Here is an 18652-nt window from a genome sequence, read left to right as displayed (position 1 = left end):
TTTAACCCGATTATAAAAATGAAACAATATTGATAATCTCAAATTAAATAGCAGATCTGCAGAAAGTCCATTTAGTTAATTCCTTCCTTTCAGAAGGAAGGAATAAACTTACCAGTTATTGTTATACAGAACTCATTAATTACCTATTGCAGTATTACATTTAGCATTTAATTGTTGTCTGGCACCATTAGCAAGTGTGAGTGATGTGGCCAGTTTTACCTGTCCATTCCTGGTCACATGAAGTTAGTGTTGAAAGTTGATCATTAATGGTTAAGTACTGTAGCTTTCAACTTTTGTTTTTTAAATGAAAATGAATGACAAAAAATTAATTTTATTGATTATTTATTGAATTGTATAAGATGAGCCACAAGAATTATAATGATAATTACAAGAAAGAAAAGATAGGAAATAAGATTGGAAAAACTTTAATACTAATATCAATTTTTAAATTGTACATTTAAATTTTAAAACTGTAGGCTTTTATTACACGAAATCTGTCATGAAGAATATCAGTTTATAAAGTTATGTATTTTCTTAAAGCAGAATTAATTATAAATATTACTTTATGCATTTCATTGAATTGTTTTCCCAGCTTAGAATTGAAAAATTTCCAAATTAAAAAATATTAAACTTGTATGATTAATTACATCATATAATTATTATATTACTGCTAGCTGAAGCATTTTTAATCCTAAATAATTATTATTGTATAAAAACTGATTAGTTTTTTGCACTGTGTTTGGTAAAAAGCTGAAGATTAATCTATATCAGGGGTGGGCAAGCAAGAGTTCAGTGGGAGCTGAAATGTAGGTTTTGCAAAATGCATGGGAGCCGCAGTTCTGTACATTTTTATTCTGTACTGCTGTTCTCTACCGTGATTTTATTATATAATATAAATAATGATATAAAATAATGATATAAAATAAATATTTANCATCTTTTTATAATTGCTGAATTATTAAAATTAAAAATTAAACACTATTACATAAAAGTAGTATATCCTGTTATTAATCCACAACTGTAAAATTATATGGCTTCAGAACAATGAAAAAAGCCATTTCAAAATGGTTCTGGTGTATTTTGTTATTAAAGATTGCAGCATTACTTCTTGCCACCTGCAGATGGCTATGATTGGTCATCCATATTCAGCAAACGAGATCAACAACACAGTTAAGGAAACAAATTCCCTGACTTTTTGACAATTTTCGACAAATTCCCTGACTTTTTCCGAACACTGATGAAAATCCTTGACTTTCCAGGTGCATAGGAACCCTGTATTTATTAATACTAGATAGAAAGTTAATTAAAACTCTGGTTTTTGCAATGTATGTCATTTCTCACAAATATACAAACAGATAATTGTTGGTCTGGTGGGTCAGTTGCTTGTCATCAACCAACCTTTCACTAAACATGGAATCAACTTTAATTCGTAATTGGAATTTAAAATTGGCATATAACACATCCCTCCACATAATCTACACCACCTCTTAAATTATCTTTCAAACACAGATAAGCTGTGGGTTATCTGTGTTTAAAAGATAAATTTAAAATGAGATACAGATTATGTGGAGGCATGGGTTATTATACAGTAAAGCATCGTTTATCCAGAAGTCAATTATCTGAAAGAATTCCAGTCGGCAAATTTAAATTTTCACCAGTGCTGTGGCGCTGCAATCTTTGGCTATGTCTTGGACTACTCAAATATTTTACGTTTTTGATACTAAATTAACTTTAAAGTATAATTTTTTATTGTTTTTATATTTTCCAATATATTTATTTTGTTTGTACAAAATAAAAAAATAATTTTTTATGATACAATAGTCTTTGTTAGGCTTAACATTGACAAAAATTCAACGTGAAGCGACAGACGCAATGGAGAAAAATTTCAACATGGGATAGGTTAATTAATATATTTTTTCGTACATAATCGGTTATCCGAAATATCGATTTTCCGAACAACCCCAGTCCCCAATTGATTCGGATAAACGACGCTCTACTGTAATATATATATTACGAATAGAATTTGAAAAGTTATGACAATTTAAAAAATATAATTTACGATTTATTTAATCTATCTGCTGAACAAAACATATTTAAATATCTTAAATTAGATATAGATGTAAATAAATAATTAACATTAATAAAACTAGTAAAAACTAGTAAATAGCCAGGTTAATTATTATATTTAGAATTTTCACAAGAAGTTATGAGAAGAAAAGACAGGGTTTCATCATTCTTCATCCTATATTCTTTCCATACTTCAAAAGCAGTCTTACAGTGGAGATGAGCAACAGTCTTAAAAGACTGTTTGATCCTGAGGTGAGAATAGGATGTAGGATGAAGAAACCCTGTGTTTTCTTCTGTTAACTTCTTGTGAAAAATTTTCTTTTTTAATTTTCTTGTAAATTTTAAATAAATGAGCTTATATTTAAAATGCTGATGCACTTCTACTTATTCTAATATCAACAAGTTCTGCAATTATTTTTGTTCCATAAAGTTCAATGTATTTGTAATCAGAAAATTTGGGTTGAAGCACTTCAGATTTTGTTCCTCCCCACTTATACACAGGGGCGCCGCTAGCTGTTTGAACGCCCGTGTGCAATACCGATTATGCCGCCCCCTGTTTAACTACGACTACCTACGCTGAGCTTGCCAGAAAGGCTCTTTAGTGTTGTCTCATAAGGGTGTGAAAAAAGAAAAGAAATACTTTACAAAGAAAAACTATTTATTATTACTAAGTTATTTTTGTTTACTTAAGTGTAAAACCATATAAATATTTATCTACAGAAATTGAACTCTTCTTGCCTTTATGTTTGCGAAATCTGCTATCAATTTTCTTGTATCCAAGCTGTCTAAGATTTCGTGTTCAATTGAAACTATAGCTAAATTACTTAGTCTTTGCTGGTACATTGTTGATCTTAAATAGTTTTTTATAATTTTTAACTTTGAAAAGGACCTTTCACCAAATGCAACTGAAACCGGCAATGTAAGTAATATTCTTAGTGCTATTGCTGTGTTCGGAAATGTTGAAATTAAGTCATTAGTAAAAAGATATTGTAATAGGGTTTGTGGATCATTAGACTGGTTTTCTGGAAAATGCAACTTTAAAGTACAGATTTCAATCATACAAATCAATACCGTCAATGTCTGTTTCACTACTCGAATCGTCTTTAAGCTTCAGATTTAAATGCTAACCAAGTTAAAATATGATTAATTATACTTAGACCCATGTCAGAAAAATTATTAACAAAATAATTGCAATTTGATATGCGATAGAACTGTTCGAATGCGTACAAGTACAAATTGAGAAGGAAGCTCTGTGGGGATTCCCTATTATCGCCAGTCCTATCAACTTCTGTCATAGAGCACGACTATGAGTACTTGGCTTCCGGGCGCCACCGGATGATGTTTCGCATTGCATCTTAATTCTGATAAATGCCAATAGAGGCGCTTTAACGCTATAATATAAATAAGAATATAATAATTGCGCACCGGTCAGAATTTTTTTCTCCATGCAAAGACATTTCTTATGCTATAAGTAGGGTGGGTATTATGACAATGACTTTGAATATTACATAACCAATCGCTTGATTTGCTGCCCCCTGGACATGCCGCCCGCGTGCAGTGCACGCCTTGCACGCCCGCTTACGGCGGGCCTGCTTATACAATCTGCAAACTGAAAATGACAATAATAAAGCTATGGCCATACAGACAATAATAATCAAGTAAGAAGTTTGTAGTGATGTAAATCTCACAAATTGAAATCATGCACTAGTGAGAAATAGAATCTGACTCAAAACAGAAAATCTCACTGACAGATTTCTGTCACTGATTTTTATTGTGATTTGAAGTTCTCACTTTACACTGCTTGCAAATTAGCTTCTTACCTCATTTTCAGTGTGCACGCAATTAAACCATGGCTTCTGCATATATGAGCAAGGAAAGTGGCTTTCTTAGAGAGAAATTAATTAATTAATTAGTTAGCTTATCCTGAATATGAAATAAATAGGAGGATCACTAAAACAGAGGTAACAAATGTTGACATCCATTTTCTTTCTTCACACTCAAATGAGATGAAAAAATTTACATTACTGCATAACAATGTTAGAAAGAACAAAAAATGCTATAATCTGATTTCATTGCATTCAGTAGCTCACTAACATCACACATGGCCACAGCCTAATGATCAAAAACATTTATAATTAGCATTTTTTTCCCTTTCTTCCTTATATAAGTAGTCCATTTATGTTTTGATAACTTACTTAAAAAAGCATATAGTTTAAGATAAATATTAAAAATAACTTACAATGTCTACATATTTTGTATTTAGTCCAAAACATAGTCTTTCCATTCTAGAATTAATTTTTTCAGGTTTAAGATCATCTTTGTTTCCATCTATATTACAAATAGAAAAATTTTTGATTATTTTTTTTTTGTATATAAAAAAACACAAAAAATTGAAATAGTCGTATAATAAATATGTAAACAAATATATTTAACTCAAAATTTTAAATATGTTTAAATATAATTTGTGATACAGTAAAACCTTGCTAAGTTGAACTGCATTAACTCAAAGCTGTCTACAGGTTTATTGATACTGTACCCAGTACAGGGTTTTTCCCATATAATATGGTATTAAGTCAAAATTGTCAGTACTTTTAATTCAAACCTATTTTTCCATGTACCCTCTGCCCTTTTATAGGTTTCACAATCTTCATTTTCTCTTATATTCCACGTGAATTCAGACAATTAAGATCCATATACCAAACACATCATCACACTATTACAATCTTGTGTCAACATCATTTTACTGATACAGTATGTTACTGATGTTCTGACTGGGACATAAGGAAGAATCTTAATAACTCAATAAAAAGCACCATAAACTGTATTTCAATTTTGTAATCATTCTGTAAACAGATTCTTGAGAAACAGCATGATAACAGGAAATTTATGGCACAGAAAAATTTGAGAAAATCAGGTTAATTCAAAGTCAGGCTTTCTTTTTACTCCTTACACTTTGACTTAGCAAGATTTTACTGAATTAAAAAGTAAATCAATAATTTAAATATTAAAAATATACACATGTGATGCACCACCCCAAACACCTTTGGTGCTCCAATCATTTCACAATGCTTCATATCTGTTACAATTTATATTTTTTAAAATAATAGTAACTATGTATTAATTAAATAACTATAATATTTTAAAAAACTAATAAATAATAAGAAGATAGTAAGACAAAATGAAAATTTAAAATGACAAGAAGTAAATTAAAAAATTAAAAATACACAATGTTTTTTAAGATAATTGAACAAATGTAATGGAAGTCTACATGGTCAAACAGTAACGGCATCTGAATATCTGCTAACCGACATTCCAACTGACCTTATTGTATCTGAAGAAGGCCATTCAAAATGCCCGAAAACGTTTGTACTTAGTGATTAAACTGCTAGAAACAAAGTGTGAAAGGTTTTGTCTTACTTAAAAAACAAATAAAAATTGTCTTAAATGAAGTTATTCCTCACTTAAAAAGCAAATAATTAAATCAGTTAGGATATTCTATAAATTGCACTTACCGAAATCACATACGGAAATCACATCTTTCCGAAATCACATACGGAGGAAAGTGTTGTGTAGTATGTAACTGTCCATTAAGCTCATTTAATATTGCTTTTGCCTATTCTGTACAGTTACTTTTATATATACAGTTGTCCCTCTATAGTCCGACGTTTTTTAATCCGACATGCTCAGTAGTCCGACACACCTCCCGTCAAGGTACCCGTCCCTGTTACGTGTCTGCTTGCACAGAAGCATGTTGCGATGTGAATCTCCCCATCCAATTTTTACACAATGACACACATTTTGTGTGTTTTATGTGAGCAGTTCTGTTCGAACAGTTGGAGTAGAGAATATTGTAAGTTACTGCTAGCAAAACAATGCGAAATATGTAATTATTTTCGGTAATCCGGACACTTTTGGTAATCTGACACACCTTTGGTCCCATACCTGTCGGATTATCAAGGGACAACTGTACTTTCATACTTCTTAATAAAAAATTTACCTTTTTTTACCTTGAATAATTTGATAAACTAATGGAATTACCTTTACTTTACAAAAGCATTTTTAATTTGTTAAAATTTTAATATATAAATTTTCTTTCAAAATTATTGATAATGAAAAATTTTTATTAACAAAAAATCAGTAAATGAACTCATAAGTTTAATATGCTATATCTTTTTTACTTATATAATATCAATAATAGCTACATCTTTATAAATTAAAAATAATTTTTAAAATTATTACTTTTTTGGCAAGACTATAATATAAACAAGCAGTTATTTATTGTGACATCGTCACAATGTCAGGTTGCAATTTTCAATTTATTTAATTTAAAATATATGCTCTCCACCTCAAATTAGTAGTGGCTTGCCGCTGTACATCATACTTCTCCTTTACAAATAGAGTTGTGCCTGTCATCTATCTAACACCTTTCAGAAAAAATTTTTGAATTGAAATAAAATGACTTCTGGTTAGTAGAGGACGTTTGTGTATAGTTAATCAGGGTCTCCTAATCCCTAAGGTTTCCACATCTGGTCTTGTCTTTCATCTATCTAACTCCATTCTCAAGATTAAAGAAAGAGATGATGGATGGATGGACAACAGTGAAAATTTACAGGTTTACAATTTTTTCAAATTGCAACATTTTTCAAATCGAGTTTGTTCTAAATTTTTTATTGTATCTTTGTTTATGTTATGAAAAAAATAAATCGATGGCTGTTGACCCAGTAATCAACCAACAAGACAATTAAGTTTTCCCTCATTGATAGCCTGAAATGTTATTTACTAGATTCAAATGAAAGTGCTTAAATTTATACATAAAGATAAAAAGTATCATAGTTTTTGACAAATGAGGAAGGATAAGCAAGCTCAATAATAGGCATTTTGTAGAAAATATGCACCTGAAACACAGGCCCTCATTATCTTTTAAAAACACGACAATGCCTCCCTACATGGTCAACTACCAGAAGGGATGTTGTGCAATAATTTTTCCCATCACCACGAGTGAGGCAACCTGTTCTTACATGTCATTAAGAATGGGGGTCATCTTACAATGCTTCCTGTGAAGATGACTTGCCTAAACCTGCCCCAATGAACTAATTATGCTTGGAATTCAGCTTGCACAGTCAACTACTGGAAGTGGTTTGCAATAGGACTCCCATCCTATATGACTTTTTATATTAGCACACAATTTCTTTTAAATTCATATAGTCATAGGAGTCAATCCTTAAAGGACAGAAGGGACATATCTCTCCCTCATATTTTTAATCAACAAATTGTTCCACTTCACAGATATACACATTTTTATTTTATTATTACAAAAATTAGAAATAGAAACACGATAGGTACCTATATTTTTTATATCCACTCAAAATCCAATAATGAGAAATTTTAGGCTTGCCATCATTCTGGAAATAATCATTTGATTATAATCTCTTCTATCACTTAAATTATAATCCAAAGTTTCCTTATGATTAATATTTTTCTGAAGATTCTTTTCATTTTAAACTCTAATTGTAACAAATGGTGAAAACACATGCACGAGAGAGACATAAAAGTAAGGCGACCAGATTTTACCATTAGTGAAGCAGGACAAAATTGACGGGGAAGAGGGGAGTGGTAGTCTTGTTGAAAAAATCTTTTCTAGAGCAACAAAATTTTATCATCAAAGAATGCAAAAATTGTATTGTATTATATTTCTTTAAATTTCATCATATATTTTTTATATTTGTAAATTTTACATATGTACTATTATAAATTTTTAAAAACTCTTTATTCTTTCCCATATTTCTCAGTTGAGTGAACTTTTTTAGTAGATTGCTGTCGTCATTTAAAATAGCATGAAATTTTGCAAGAATGTGTTAAATTATATTTCACACATAATATGACTTTTAAAGTCTCAACACTTAATTGTAATTTATCAGATGTTCACACTTCATTTACGGTAGAAAAAATGCATTTAGTCGTTGCATTAGTTCCTGGTAAGGACAGCGTGTATTCCATAATTTTTAATGCATTATTGTATGGAACATAGTTTCTTTCAAAATGATGAAATATTTCTAACCATTTGTTCTGTGTTGATATTTTTTTCTGATGCCCAAGATTTAACTCTTTCCTTAATATATTTTTTAATAATGATTACTCATTAAAAATATTTTCGGAAATATTACTATCTGGAAAATGTTGACTAATGCAATCGAATGATTTTTGCACATCTTTCCAATTAAGTTCTTCGAAAATGTTCAATATCATTGTAATGTACCGTCCACTCTTCTAAATAGTCTATGCAGTTACCATAGAGCTTTTTGACTTGATTCATGAAATTTGAACAATTTATTGCAGTTCATTCTTCTAACTTAAACAATTACGGTAACGGAAGAAAATTATTTTCTAACTGCTCTTGACACTGAAATTTTAAGACAAGATGCGACAGACAAGAGCTCTGCGCCACGTAACATGCAACGAACAAAATGTTTGCTCGTTTGGACAGCCTGTGAACACATGCTTCTCTTGTTGTTGCAGCCGCTCGTCCCAAATCATTTTGTGTCGGTCTTTGCCATGAACACAATCAGGACATTCCAATTTTCAACACAAGTGTTGAGTGTTGAAGTCAACAATTTGAAGTCATCAATGACGTTCCAACTCGAGTACGAAGTGTTTAGTTCCCATAACTCCATTCTCAGCAAGATGGATTCCATTCAAATATCTTACCAATTACCCACGATTCATTGGAAAGTAGCAGTCAACATATCTGTTGAGTGCTGAGTGTGTTGAGTCAGCGCTACCTCAATGTTGAAAAAAGGAACGAATTTTAACGAACGTTGAGATCAGCGCTGAATCAGCGTTGAAAATTGGAATGTCCCGAAAGGGTTTTCGGCTCAGCATTCTTCTGATGATCACGCACACCTTGGTACTGAAAGATGTGATACTAAATGATCTTTACGAATCTTAAACGTAAGTTTATAACACATAATTGACAAAAACTTTATCTTTCCAAAACTCGAGACTTTTTAACAATTTGTCCCGCGGGGACAAAATGAGCGGGATAGTCTGGTCGTCTTACATAAAAGGGAAATTAATTCTATACACATACAATTCTTTAAAATCTTTAAGCTAATTAGTAAAACATAAACATAAAACTACAGAAAGAACATTCAATTTAACTCACTTCGCTTAGTAACGTAGGAAGACATTTTTCTGTATTATACGGTAAAACTTTCAGTTTCTGATCAAATTACCGCTCGAAAAATGCCGCCAAATTGATGCTAGAGAAGAATGAAGCAAAACGCGACCTCTACAATTATTGCACTTTATATATTAAAATACAAATTAAATTTATTTAATTAACTACATGTTTATTTTCCATAAAAATTCAAATTTTAAAATTATTCAATGATGTAACTATTTACTTACACAATATTTATTAGTTTAAATGATTTGTTTGTCGGCCGGATGGCTGTGGCCTCGACTGCGGATACGCGGCTTTTCGACTTTAGGCCGACCTCAGAAAATGGGCATTTTGGATCTTGGTGTTGGGCAATATCTCCATATACAATCTACAAACGAATTTCTTGTTTCTGATTAAATTTAATATCTATCAACGGTGGTAAAGAAGCGTATCCGTTCAAAAAGAGACTGGGTTGAAATATCGGCCGCAACTTCGCTTTTAACGGATATGTCTCCTTTTGAGAATACCTCAGCGAAACTTTATGTATATGCAATACTTCATCCTTTTTACAGATTTTTTATCTCACAAAGATTATACTTCTATCTTATCTCTCAAGACATGATTAACATTGATCACGCGAAGATACAATCTCAGTCTAGAATCTTTAGTATAATATAATCGGGCTCTTCTTCTATAGTAAATCAGTGAATTTCGTTTTTAAACGCGAAAACGAGTACGTCGGATAAAGAGAACTGAGGAGGTCGATTTTCCCTAAATTTTACACATGAAAACATTAAATTCAAAAGTTAACGAAGCTAAAAATGTCTATACAACAAACAGCATGAAGTTAAAATGATTTAGGTCTCTAAAGATGTAAAGCACGGGTTCCCAACCTATGGGTCGCAACCCAGAAGGGGGTCGCGACGGGTTTTCTGTGGGGTCGCCAACTTATGCAGTAAACTAAAACAAAATTTTCACTATAATGCAATATTTATTTTTAATGGTGTCTTAAAGTTTGAATAATTTCATATATTTTTAAAAAATTAAAATAAGTGTAATCTGGGTACGCTATTCTGTCACAGTTGGTTGAATCATGTGTTGAGAGTTTTGAGAGAAATAAATTAAATGTTGAGAATGACATGAGGTTGGCGTTAACAAAATCTCACCCGCGAATTTTGAGGCTGGTTAATAATACATGCAATTTCAACCATCTCATTAAATTAATTATTAAACATAATTTAAAATAAAATTATACTAAAAAATTAATTTCATTGTTTTTTAATTACCTTATTAAAAATACCTTTTTGAATTGTATCGGGGTCGCGGGTCACTTGGCTTTTATAAAAAGGGGGTCGTTACCCGAAAAAGGTTGAGAACCGTTGATGTAAAGAATGTAGCAATATACTGTGTACGATTTTGTAAATAAATTGAATTTTCTATTCCTCAAAATATTTTCTTTTCCTTTTTAATTTAGATCACTTATTCTAATGATCTCTCTCAAAATGAGTTCAGAACCATAAAGGGTAGCTGCACCAGTGAATGACCATATTGTCAGAAATTTGTTTAAAATAAGCGCCACGTCAACGAAAACTAATCAGAAGCGCCGAATTACTGAAAATCGACTACATTTTGAAAGTTTACTTTTAAAACATGACGCGTTTTTTCCTAATTTTGCTTTCTAAATGTCAAAAAATTTTTTGTTCAACTAACAAGTAAGACTGAATAGGGAGTTGCTTATAATTAATAATGCTATATACAGTTTTTCTAGATGTTGTTGTCAAAGATGTGGTGATACTCTTACTAAACTGCATATGTTTTGTTTATGCAGAGAGGCCCAAGATATACTAGAAAGTCTTCGCTGGGCTTGGCATTGGAGACATTGGGGGTAACTGGTCCGACTCGCTCGCTGTTGAGCTCCTTACACCTGGATGGGATAGGTTATGGACAGTGTCGAAGGCAGTGCGATGATAATTTGGCGGAATGTATGGACGAATGCGACCTGTCGATATATCACAGTAAATTTCGACATCACTATCAGGAAGTTTAAACTTCTTAAGTACAAGTGATGAATCATTTGAAGTCAGGAGAGACTGGAGCTCAGGATCTTGTTTGCGGGATCTTGCTTGCGGATCCAGCTTGCGGGAAAAGAACGCCAGTGGCTGGAAACCTTGTGCTGTGTAACTTGATGAAGGGTAGCGCCCACAGCAGAATCAGATGCATCAACGTGCAGTGCAAGGGTAGCACTTGGTGAAGGATGGTGTAGTAAGGTGGCTTCTGCTAATTGTGATTTACATGACTCAAATGCAGGATCGATCGAATTGTCAGTCCATTTAATTTCACGTTGGATGTTTCTCTTTGTTCCTTTAACAGCATCACAACATTTCCGATTAGCATGTAAAACAGCTGAAAAATACCACAGGATGTTATTCTTAATTCTATGCTTCACAGACTACATCTGTTAACAAAAAAGGATCTCTATGAAGAGCGCAACGTTTATTTTAAAAAATATCCAATCACCTTGCTTTATACATTGTAGTAAAAATAATTGTACAATTAATAAAAATAATATTAAAATTTTATTACTACAACGTGATGTTTGTCTACGGAAATTTACAGAACATATAGCGATTAAAAATAATGATAATTAACTTGAATAACGGATTGTTAATAGACGATGTATGGAACGTCGTGTATAAAAATAAAAGAACAATGCCATTGATGTCGGAGATTGTACAGTACCTTGGTAAGTTATTTTAATATTTTACATCTTTGTTTAAAAAAAATTCTTAACTGTATGCTACAAAACAATTTAATCGTTTATAGACTAAAGAGGGATGGGCGAAAAGTGTGAACTGCCGGGCTGCAATTTTTAATTATATTTCAAATTTATTTCATTTAAAATATGTTCTCTCCGCCTGAAATTAGCAGTGACTTGTCCCTGTACATCACAATTTCCTTCAGAGACGGCGTAAGGCGTGGGCGACGTGGGCCACCGCCTACGGCCTCGCGATCCGAGGGCCCTCGCGCTTCGAAGGTTTATGCATTACATAAAAGCCACGAATGCAACGAAAAAATTTTACTCGTCATAAAACGATAAATATATTGAATACCAAATTTGTTTTTATTAAGGCTGTGTACACATTAGGCGTTTTGCATTGCGTTAAACGCGCGTTAGCAGCGTACACACCGCGCGTTAGCTAGGCGTTCGACGACCGTTTAGTGGAGCATACGAACTGGCTCAGTTTGGAAATGGGCGTGAAAGTAATTGCTTGTGTGCGCCTCCTCCATCGTCGCTATAAAAGACGATGGCAGAGGCAAAGAGAATTTTGGGTGCACCCAAAATTCTCTTTGCCTCTGCCATCGTCTTTTATAGCGACGATGGAGGAGGCGCACACAAGCAATTACTTTCACGCCCATTTCCAAACTGAGCCAGTTCGTATGCTCCACTAAACGGTCGTCGAACGCCTAGCTAACGCNATGTGCCTGACGTTGTATCCAAAACTAAGACAAAATGAACCCAAGTTTTTTAATTCTTTTAAAATATCTATAAAATCATTTGACGATGGTTGATCTCTTTTAGATTTCACCAATAAATAGATCAGTATCGAAATGATCGTTCTCCATTTCGGCCAACGTACGTCCACTCTACCCGAAAGTGCGCGATCGAATGTACAACAACATGGCAGCACATATATCTCAAAGCGCTCGGCTGACGCCCGCAAAACGCGCGTTTTAACAAAAATCTATCAACGCGCGTTTGACGCGCGCTTGGCCAAAAGCGCGCGTTTGAGTGTGTATACCTATGCAGAACTCTTGGTTCTTTAAAACGCCTAGTGTGTACACAGCCTTAGTCTAGCAACATTTGCTGGAGTTGCGTTGCTATAGCGGGGAATCCTTGTCAGCCAGAGCTGGGGATTTCCCATTGTGTTTGTTTACGTTATTTTCACGATTCTCAACGGCTAGAAACCCAATCAAAGTATCTCAGAAAAGTATCACGTAAATAGTGGAGTTAAAACTCGAATATTAAATACAGTATTAATCTCAGGGCATTTTTTACACTTTGCGGTTGTCATAACTGGAATCTGCTGTCGGTAGATAAACGCAACTAATTCTTCTGTGGCAGCAAAAACAGGTTTTGGTTTTATTCAGAAAATTTATTTGCTATTTTCAAGTTCCAGCAAACATTGAGAAGTAATTAAAGGTAAATTAAAGCTTATTATGAAGACTTTATCAGACACAAGGTGGGAAGGTAGAATCGAGGCACTTGAAGGCCGTATTATTGCAATTAGATGATGTTGTTGAATGCATCGAAAGCTTAAAAAATCAAGCGGAACAACCAGACACACTCAGTGATTGTGATTCGGTTTTAAACGAAATGCTCAGTTTAGAATTTATCATATCATTACATGTGTGGTATGAGATATTATCGCGTGTTAATATCATAAGCAAATTATGGCAATCTGTACAAGTCCATTTAAGCATTACTCTTGAATATTTGCATACATTTTGTGACTAAATCAAAGAATATCGACAAATTGGATTCGAAAAATGCTTGTCTGACGTTCGTCAATTTATTGAGAATAACAGTTATGAACTGCCAAAAGACTTTAAAAATGAAAAGATAGCCAAAAAGAAAAGGATGTTGGATGATAAAGGCAGCGATCAATCTATACAGTCTCCCAAAAGCAGATATGAAACAGATTTTTTTTTAACACCACGATTGAATCTATAATAAGCAATATGGATTCGAGATTTGTCTTTAAATCAACATTTTGAAAATTTTGGTTTTCTCTATGATTTGGTTTTTTAAGCGAGTTAAAAAATATTCCAAAAGAGCAAATATTAAAAAAACCGTCAAGATTTACACTCTGTCCTGGGAGTGGGTGAGAGCAGTGACTTCCAACCTTACGAATTATATGAAGAATTACAAACAATGATCCAAAATTTACCCAACTTCATTAAAGATGTGAAACAGCTGCTCCAATACATAATAGAAAATAACTTGAAAGAAATTTACCCAAATATTTACATTGCCATTCGAATTTTGTAAACAATATCGGTAAGTACTGCCTACCCTGAAAAAAGCTTTTCAAAATTAAAACTAATAAAAAAATTATTTAAAAAATACAATGGGTCAGGAAAGACTTTCAGCTTTCGCAGTTTTATCTATTTAAGCATATTGATAGCATCTAAGCTAAATTACGATACAATTATTAAGGAGTTCAGTAAGGCTAAAAGCAGGACATTTCTGTTTCTTTAACGTTTTTTCTTTTTAATTTTTCTTTAATCTTAGTTAAAGAATATAGTTTGCATTTTTAGGAATAAAAATTTGACAGTTTCGACTGCTTTTTATTTTATAAAATCCGTCTTCTTGCGCCACCAGAAGGCTTCGCGAAATGTATCTTGCCCACATCAAATTTAAGTCTTGCCCCGCGCTGCTTTCCTTTAACAATAGAGTCGTGCCGGTCACCTATCTAACACCTTTCGGGGAAAAATATTTGAACTGAAATAACGCTTTGTTTCAGCCCATTCAGTGCCAGGTAACAAAAAAAAAATTAACCCCTCAGAAAAGAACAACATAGAGGAAATAGAGAGAACTGCTGCTAAAATAATTGTGAATGCTAAAACATCAATGTAAAAAACTTTTGTTTATTTTGTAAATTAAATATTATAACCTATTTATATTAATACCAACTGATGAGAGACTATTTCCAATAGTCCGAAATGCATTTTGGTTATTCATACTTAAGTAATCGATTTTTAATATACACCCAGTCAAAGTCCAAAATAATCACATTTCAAATTCTATTTAAATTTAATTAACTTACGATGTTTCAGAAAAATTCCAAATCACAACGTTTAAGATATTACAATGTAGGTTTCCACACACACACACACACACACAATAAATTAAAGTTGAAATAGTCCACTAATTACCTAATCCTGGTCGAGCTTTAACGAACTTAACTTTCCCGCCTAAACTTCAACCTTTTATATGGATTAATGACAGGATTGATTGACCAGTCAGCTCTTCGTAGCTCTATCGGAGATCCGCTGATGATCCTATGATCCAATGATCCTATACGGCCAATCAGCGATCACGCATTCAAAACCACTGATCGTTTTTCCAATCGACTTCTGTGACGTCGACTAGTTTGAAATAAAACAAAAGGCGGGAATCGTACGTCCAGACGATTCTAATCCCGACACACCCCCTTTTATTTTTTTTTTAAATGTATTGTACTACATCGATACCTGGGTGTTTGTGCTTATTATAACTGGTGTGATAAATCCTTATTATTATCTATCGTACATTAGTAGATATTTAATTGATTTAATTATACCAAGGGCTAAAAGCAATTATTTGTAATAAATATAAAATGATCAATGTAAAGAATAAATGAACATTTAACATGGCATTTACCTTTCTGAAGACTGTTCTTGGCATATGGAAAACGACTAGAAAGGGAGAAAACGCTCGGGTCGACCTTCGTATTTGCAAAATTATCAGACAGGTCACGTGGATACGCTGACGAAAACGGAGACAAATTTTTCGCGAAAAAAATCGACGATAACCGAGGTATTACTGTATTCTTAACCAAGGGATTAAGAATACAGCAATACCTCGGTTAATAATACAGTAATACCTCTACCAATTTTTGGGCGACTTATTTTAATGGCGCATACATTCAAAGATTAATTTAAGAGTTGTCATTCATTCTAATTAGACGATTTTTCTACTTTATCTATATTTAATTCTCTTCTATTATCGTTGCTTATCTAATTTACTTAATGATTACTGTTTGATTAGTCACAAAACATAATAATATCTTCTTTTATCACACTATACAATACAGTCGATCCTCCTATAACACTGTTGATAATTCAGTTTTATATGAGTAAATACGTGAGCCGTTCACAGCCCGGCACACGTATTTGTAAAATCTAAGTGACTCGTACAACATGGAATTCATATAAAACGGAATTATCAACAGTGTTATAGGGGGGTCGACTGTAATATCTTGTTAATCACTTTAAGCATTCGGCTATAATACAGACGAATCAATCGATCGTAATTTATTTATTTATTTGAGAACGAATTTTCATTTATTAGTTCATTATTTTAATTTTTTTATGATAATCTATAATATATTCGAGGGCATTTATTACAAGTGCAAGCACACATATATTTTAGAAAATTGAAATATAAAAGTTATTAACTAATATAATATTAATATATAAGTTAAAATAATATTTATTATTAAATAAATATAAAAGTAATATGAAATAATAGCCTATTTCATATTATTACGAATTTTTTATTTCTTTACTATCTGATATTTAATTAGTTATATGTTATATGTGAAAAAGTCATCTGTTTTTTTTTTTTAGGCAAGATAAACTTATTTTTAATTTAAATTTCTTAATATGAAAATATATTTCGTATCAATCTCAGTAATCACCGGAATTAGCATAGTGACAATGTTTTTGTTACGAAAAAGAAATCGATCCGGTAAGAAATTAGCGAATTTAATCATTCAATTATATTGGCTTCCGCTAACAACTTTTTTAATTAATTAATAGCGAAAAAATGTTCATTGCCGTGGTTAAGAACTTTAATGGTGAGTCATTCTTTGAATCGTATCAAAGAAAATACAGAATCTAATATTTAGAATTAAATTAGTCTTCTAATTTTCTCAATTATTCTCATTAGAATTTCTCCGTAAAGGAAACATTTCGAGAAACCAATTTGACTATTTGTCGAAAGTTTTTCAAAAATTACTTCAGAGGTATAAAATTGCATAAGACGTTTAATAGTTTTAATAAGAATAACTTTCCACGTGAGAAAACAGAGATTTTGAAAACACAAGAACCATCCGTTTACGACGTAACTCCTTTGACCATCGGTAAAAAGAGCATATTTGGCATCGCGCGACCCTTAATTGCCGTTTACCAAAATTCTCGTTATTATCCGAACGGAAACTTTACTCCAAATTCCACGTTTACATGGAAAACTTCGGCTAAAAGCTTTCGAATACAAGCCAAAAGCGATGATATGGAGAAAGACCAAAATCAGTCGATAGTTTTAGATCGATCCCAGAAGGATAATTCTTGGACCACCGTACAATATTTACAATTATCCGACGAGAAAGATAACCGAGAAGATATTAATAAAAAGTAAATATTTATTAATAAATAGATTTTAAAAACTAGATTTTAATGTCGTTATTATTCCAGTCATCTCCATCCAATGTTGAAGAAATTTCAGTTTGTGCGAATCATCGCCAAAGGTTCTTTCGGAGAGGTAAATTTAACATTGTCTTACGCAAGTTTTCAAAGGTTTAACGTCTATACAACTCTCCATCCAATTTTAATTTTCACAAATTCGAATTAATTGACGATTACATAAAATATTACAGGCAACTTTTTAACATGCATTGTGTATCTTAGCTGAAGATAGAAAATTAAATAAGCCATTCGCTTGATTTCAAACATACTTTAATACGATCAGTTTTAAAATTTCATTTATTTACATATATATTTGCGTTTTAACATTCGTTTTGAAGGTTTAAATGAAACCATCAATCTGCTTCATTTCTTTAGCTTCTGTTGTCCTATCCTAAAACCCTCCAGTTATAGGGAGAAACAACTGTTTTAGGATAAAACTTTTTCTGGAGAAACTTGTGGCGCATGGGTAATACTCTAGATTTACTCTAAATATAAGACTACCCGAAACATTACCCTTAGAAATTGAAATTACTCTAGAAACGGCAGCACTGATTCCCTGGCCGCGACATCTCTTTTAAACGGTACACACTAGCCAAATTCTTGAGATCCAAGTTTGAATATCGTTAAGATCACTATAATTTCAATTAACCTAAACATGTTTTCAGGTGGCTCTGGCTAAAGATTCGCTGACGAAAGAGTACGTCGCCATCAAATCGATCAAAAAATTAAAACGTTTGTTGGGATGCATCAAAAGAGAAAATATGGTATTTGCATTAGTCAACTCTTCCTCGCATCCATTTTTAATAAATAAATGGGCTTCTTTTCAGATAAAAGTCAGTACCACGTAAATTAAATTTATATTTTATAAGCGGAAAGTTTCGATAAGGAGCTGTCCATAAATGACCTCCTGACTGGAAGGGAGGGAGAGGATTAAGACGAATAGGACAAAGGGAAGAGGAGGGTTAACTATATTAACTATATACGAATTCCTGATGCAAACCGGAAGTCACATTTATTTCCAATTCAAAAATTTTCCCCGAAAGGTGTTAGATAGATGACTAGTCACGACTATGTTGTTAAAGGAAAAGTATGATATACAGGGGCAAGCCACTATAAATTTAAAGCTATAGTTTTAAATATAAATAAAGTTTCAAGTTTAAATATAAATATAAATATTTTAAATTAAATAAATTT

At 32.3% G+C, this 18652-nt stretch overlaps 2 protein-coding genes across 2 annotated transcripts in view; one reads left to right on the top strand and one right to left on the bottom strand.

Annotated features, from left to right (window-relative positions):
- Positions 1-9349, bottom strand: part of LOC111639177 (ribonucleoside-diphosphate reductase large subunit-like) — a 35460-nt gene extending 26111 nt beyond the window's left edge. The window contains 2 exon segments of the mRNA XM_023384976.1: positions 4307-4395; positions 9230-9349. Of these exon segments, the coding sequence (XP_023240744.1) occupies positions 4307-4395; positions 9230-9254 (114 nt within the window). The 5' untranslated portion in view covers positions 9255-9349.
- Positions 9350-16598: 7249 nt separating this feature from the next.
- Positions 16599-18652, top strand: part of LOC111639186 (serine/threonine-protein kinase N2-like) — a 16370-nt gene continuing 14316 nt past the window's right edge. Inside the window, exons 1-5 of the mRNA XM_023384984.1 lie at positions 16599-16742; positions 16814-16851; positions 16944-17407; positions 17468-17534; positions 18124-18291. Of these exons, the coding sequence (XP_023240752.1) occupies positions 16658-16742; positions 16814-16851; positions 16944-17407; positions 17468-17534; positions 18124-18291 (822 nt within the window). The 5' untranslated portion in view covers positions 16599-16657. The remainder of the gene's footprint in view (positions 16743-16813; positions 16852-16943; positions 17408-17467; positions 17535-18123; positions 18292-18652) is intronic.

This window comes from Centruroides sculpturatus, unplaced genomic scaffold, assembly GCF_000671375.1.
Source record: "Centruroides sculpturatus isolate CEXI.00-Female unplaced genomic scaffold, Cexi_2.0 scaffold1162, whole genome shotgun sequence".
In the NCBI taxonomy this organism is placed as follows: domain Eukaryota; kingdom Metazoa; phylum Arthropoda; class Arachnida; order Scorpiones; family Buthidae; genus Centruroides; species Centruroides sculpturatus.
This window is presented reverse-complemented; position numbering and strand designations above follow the sequence as displayed.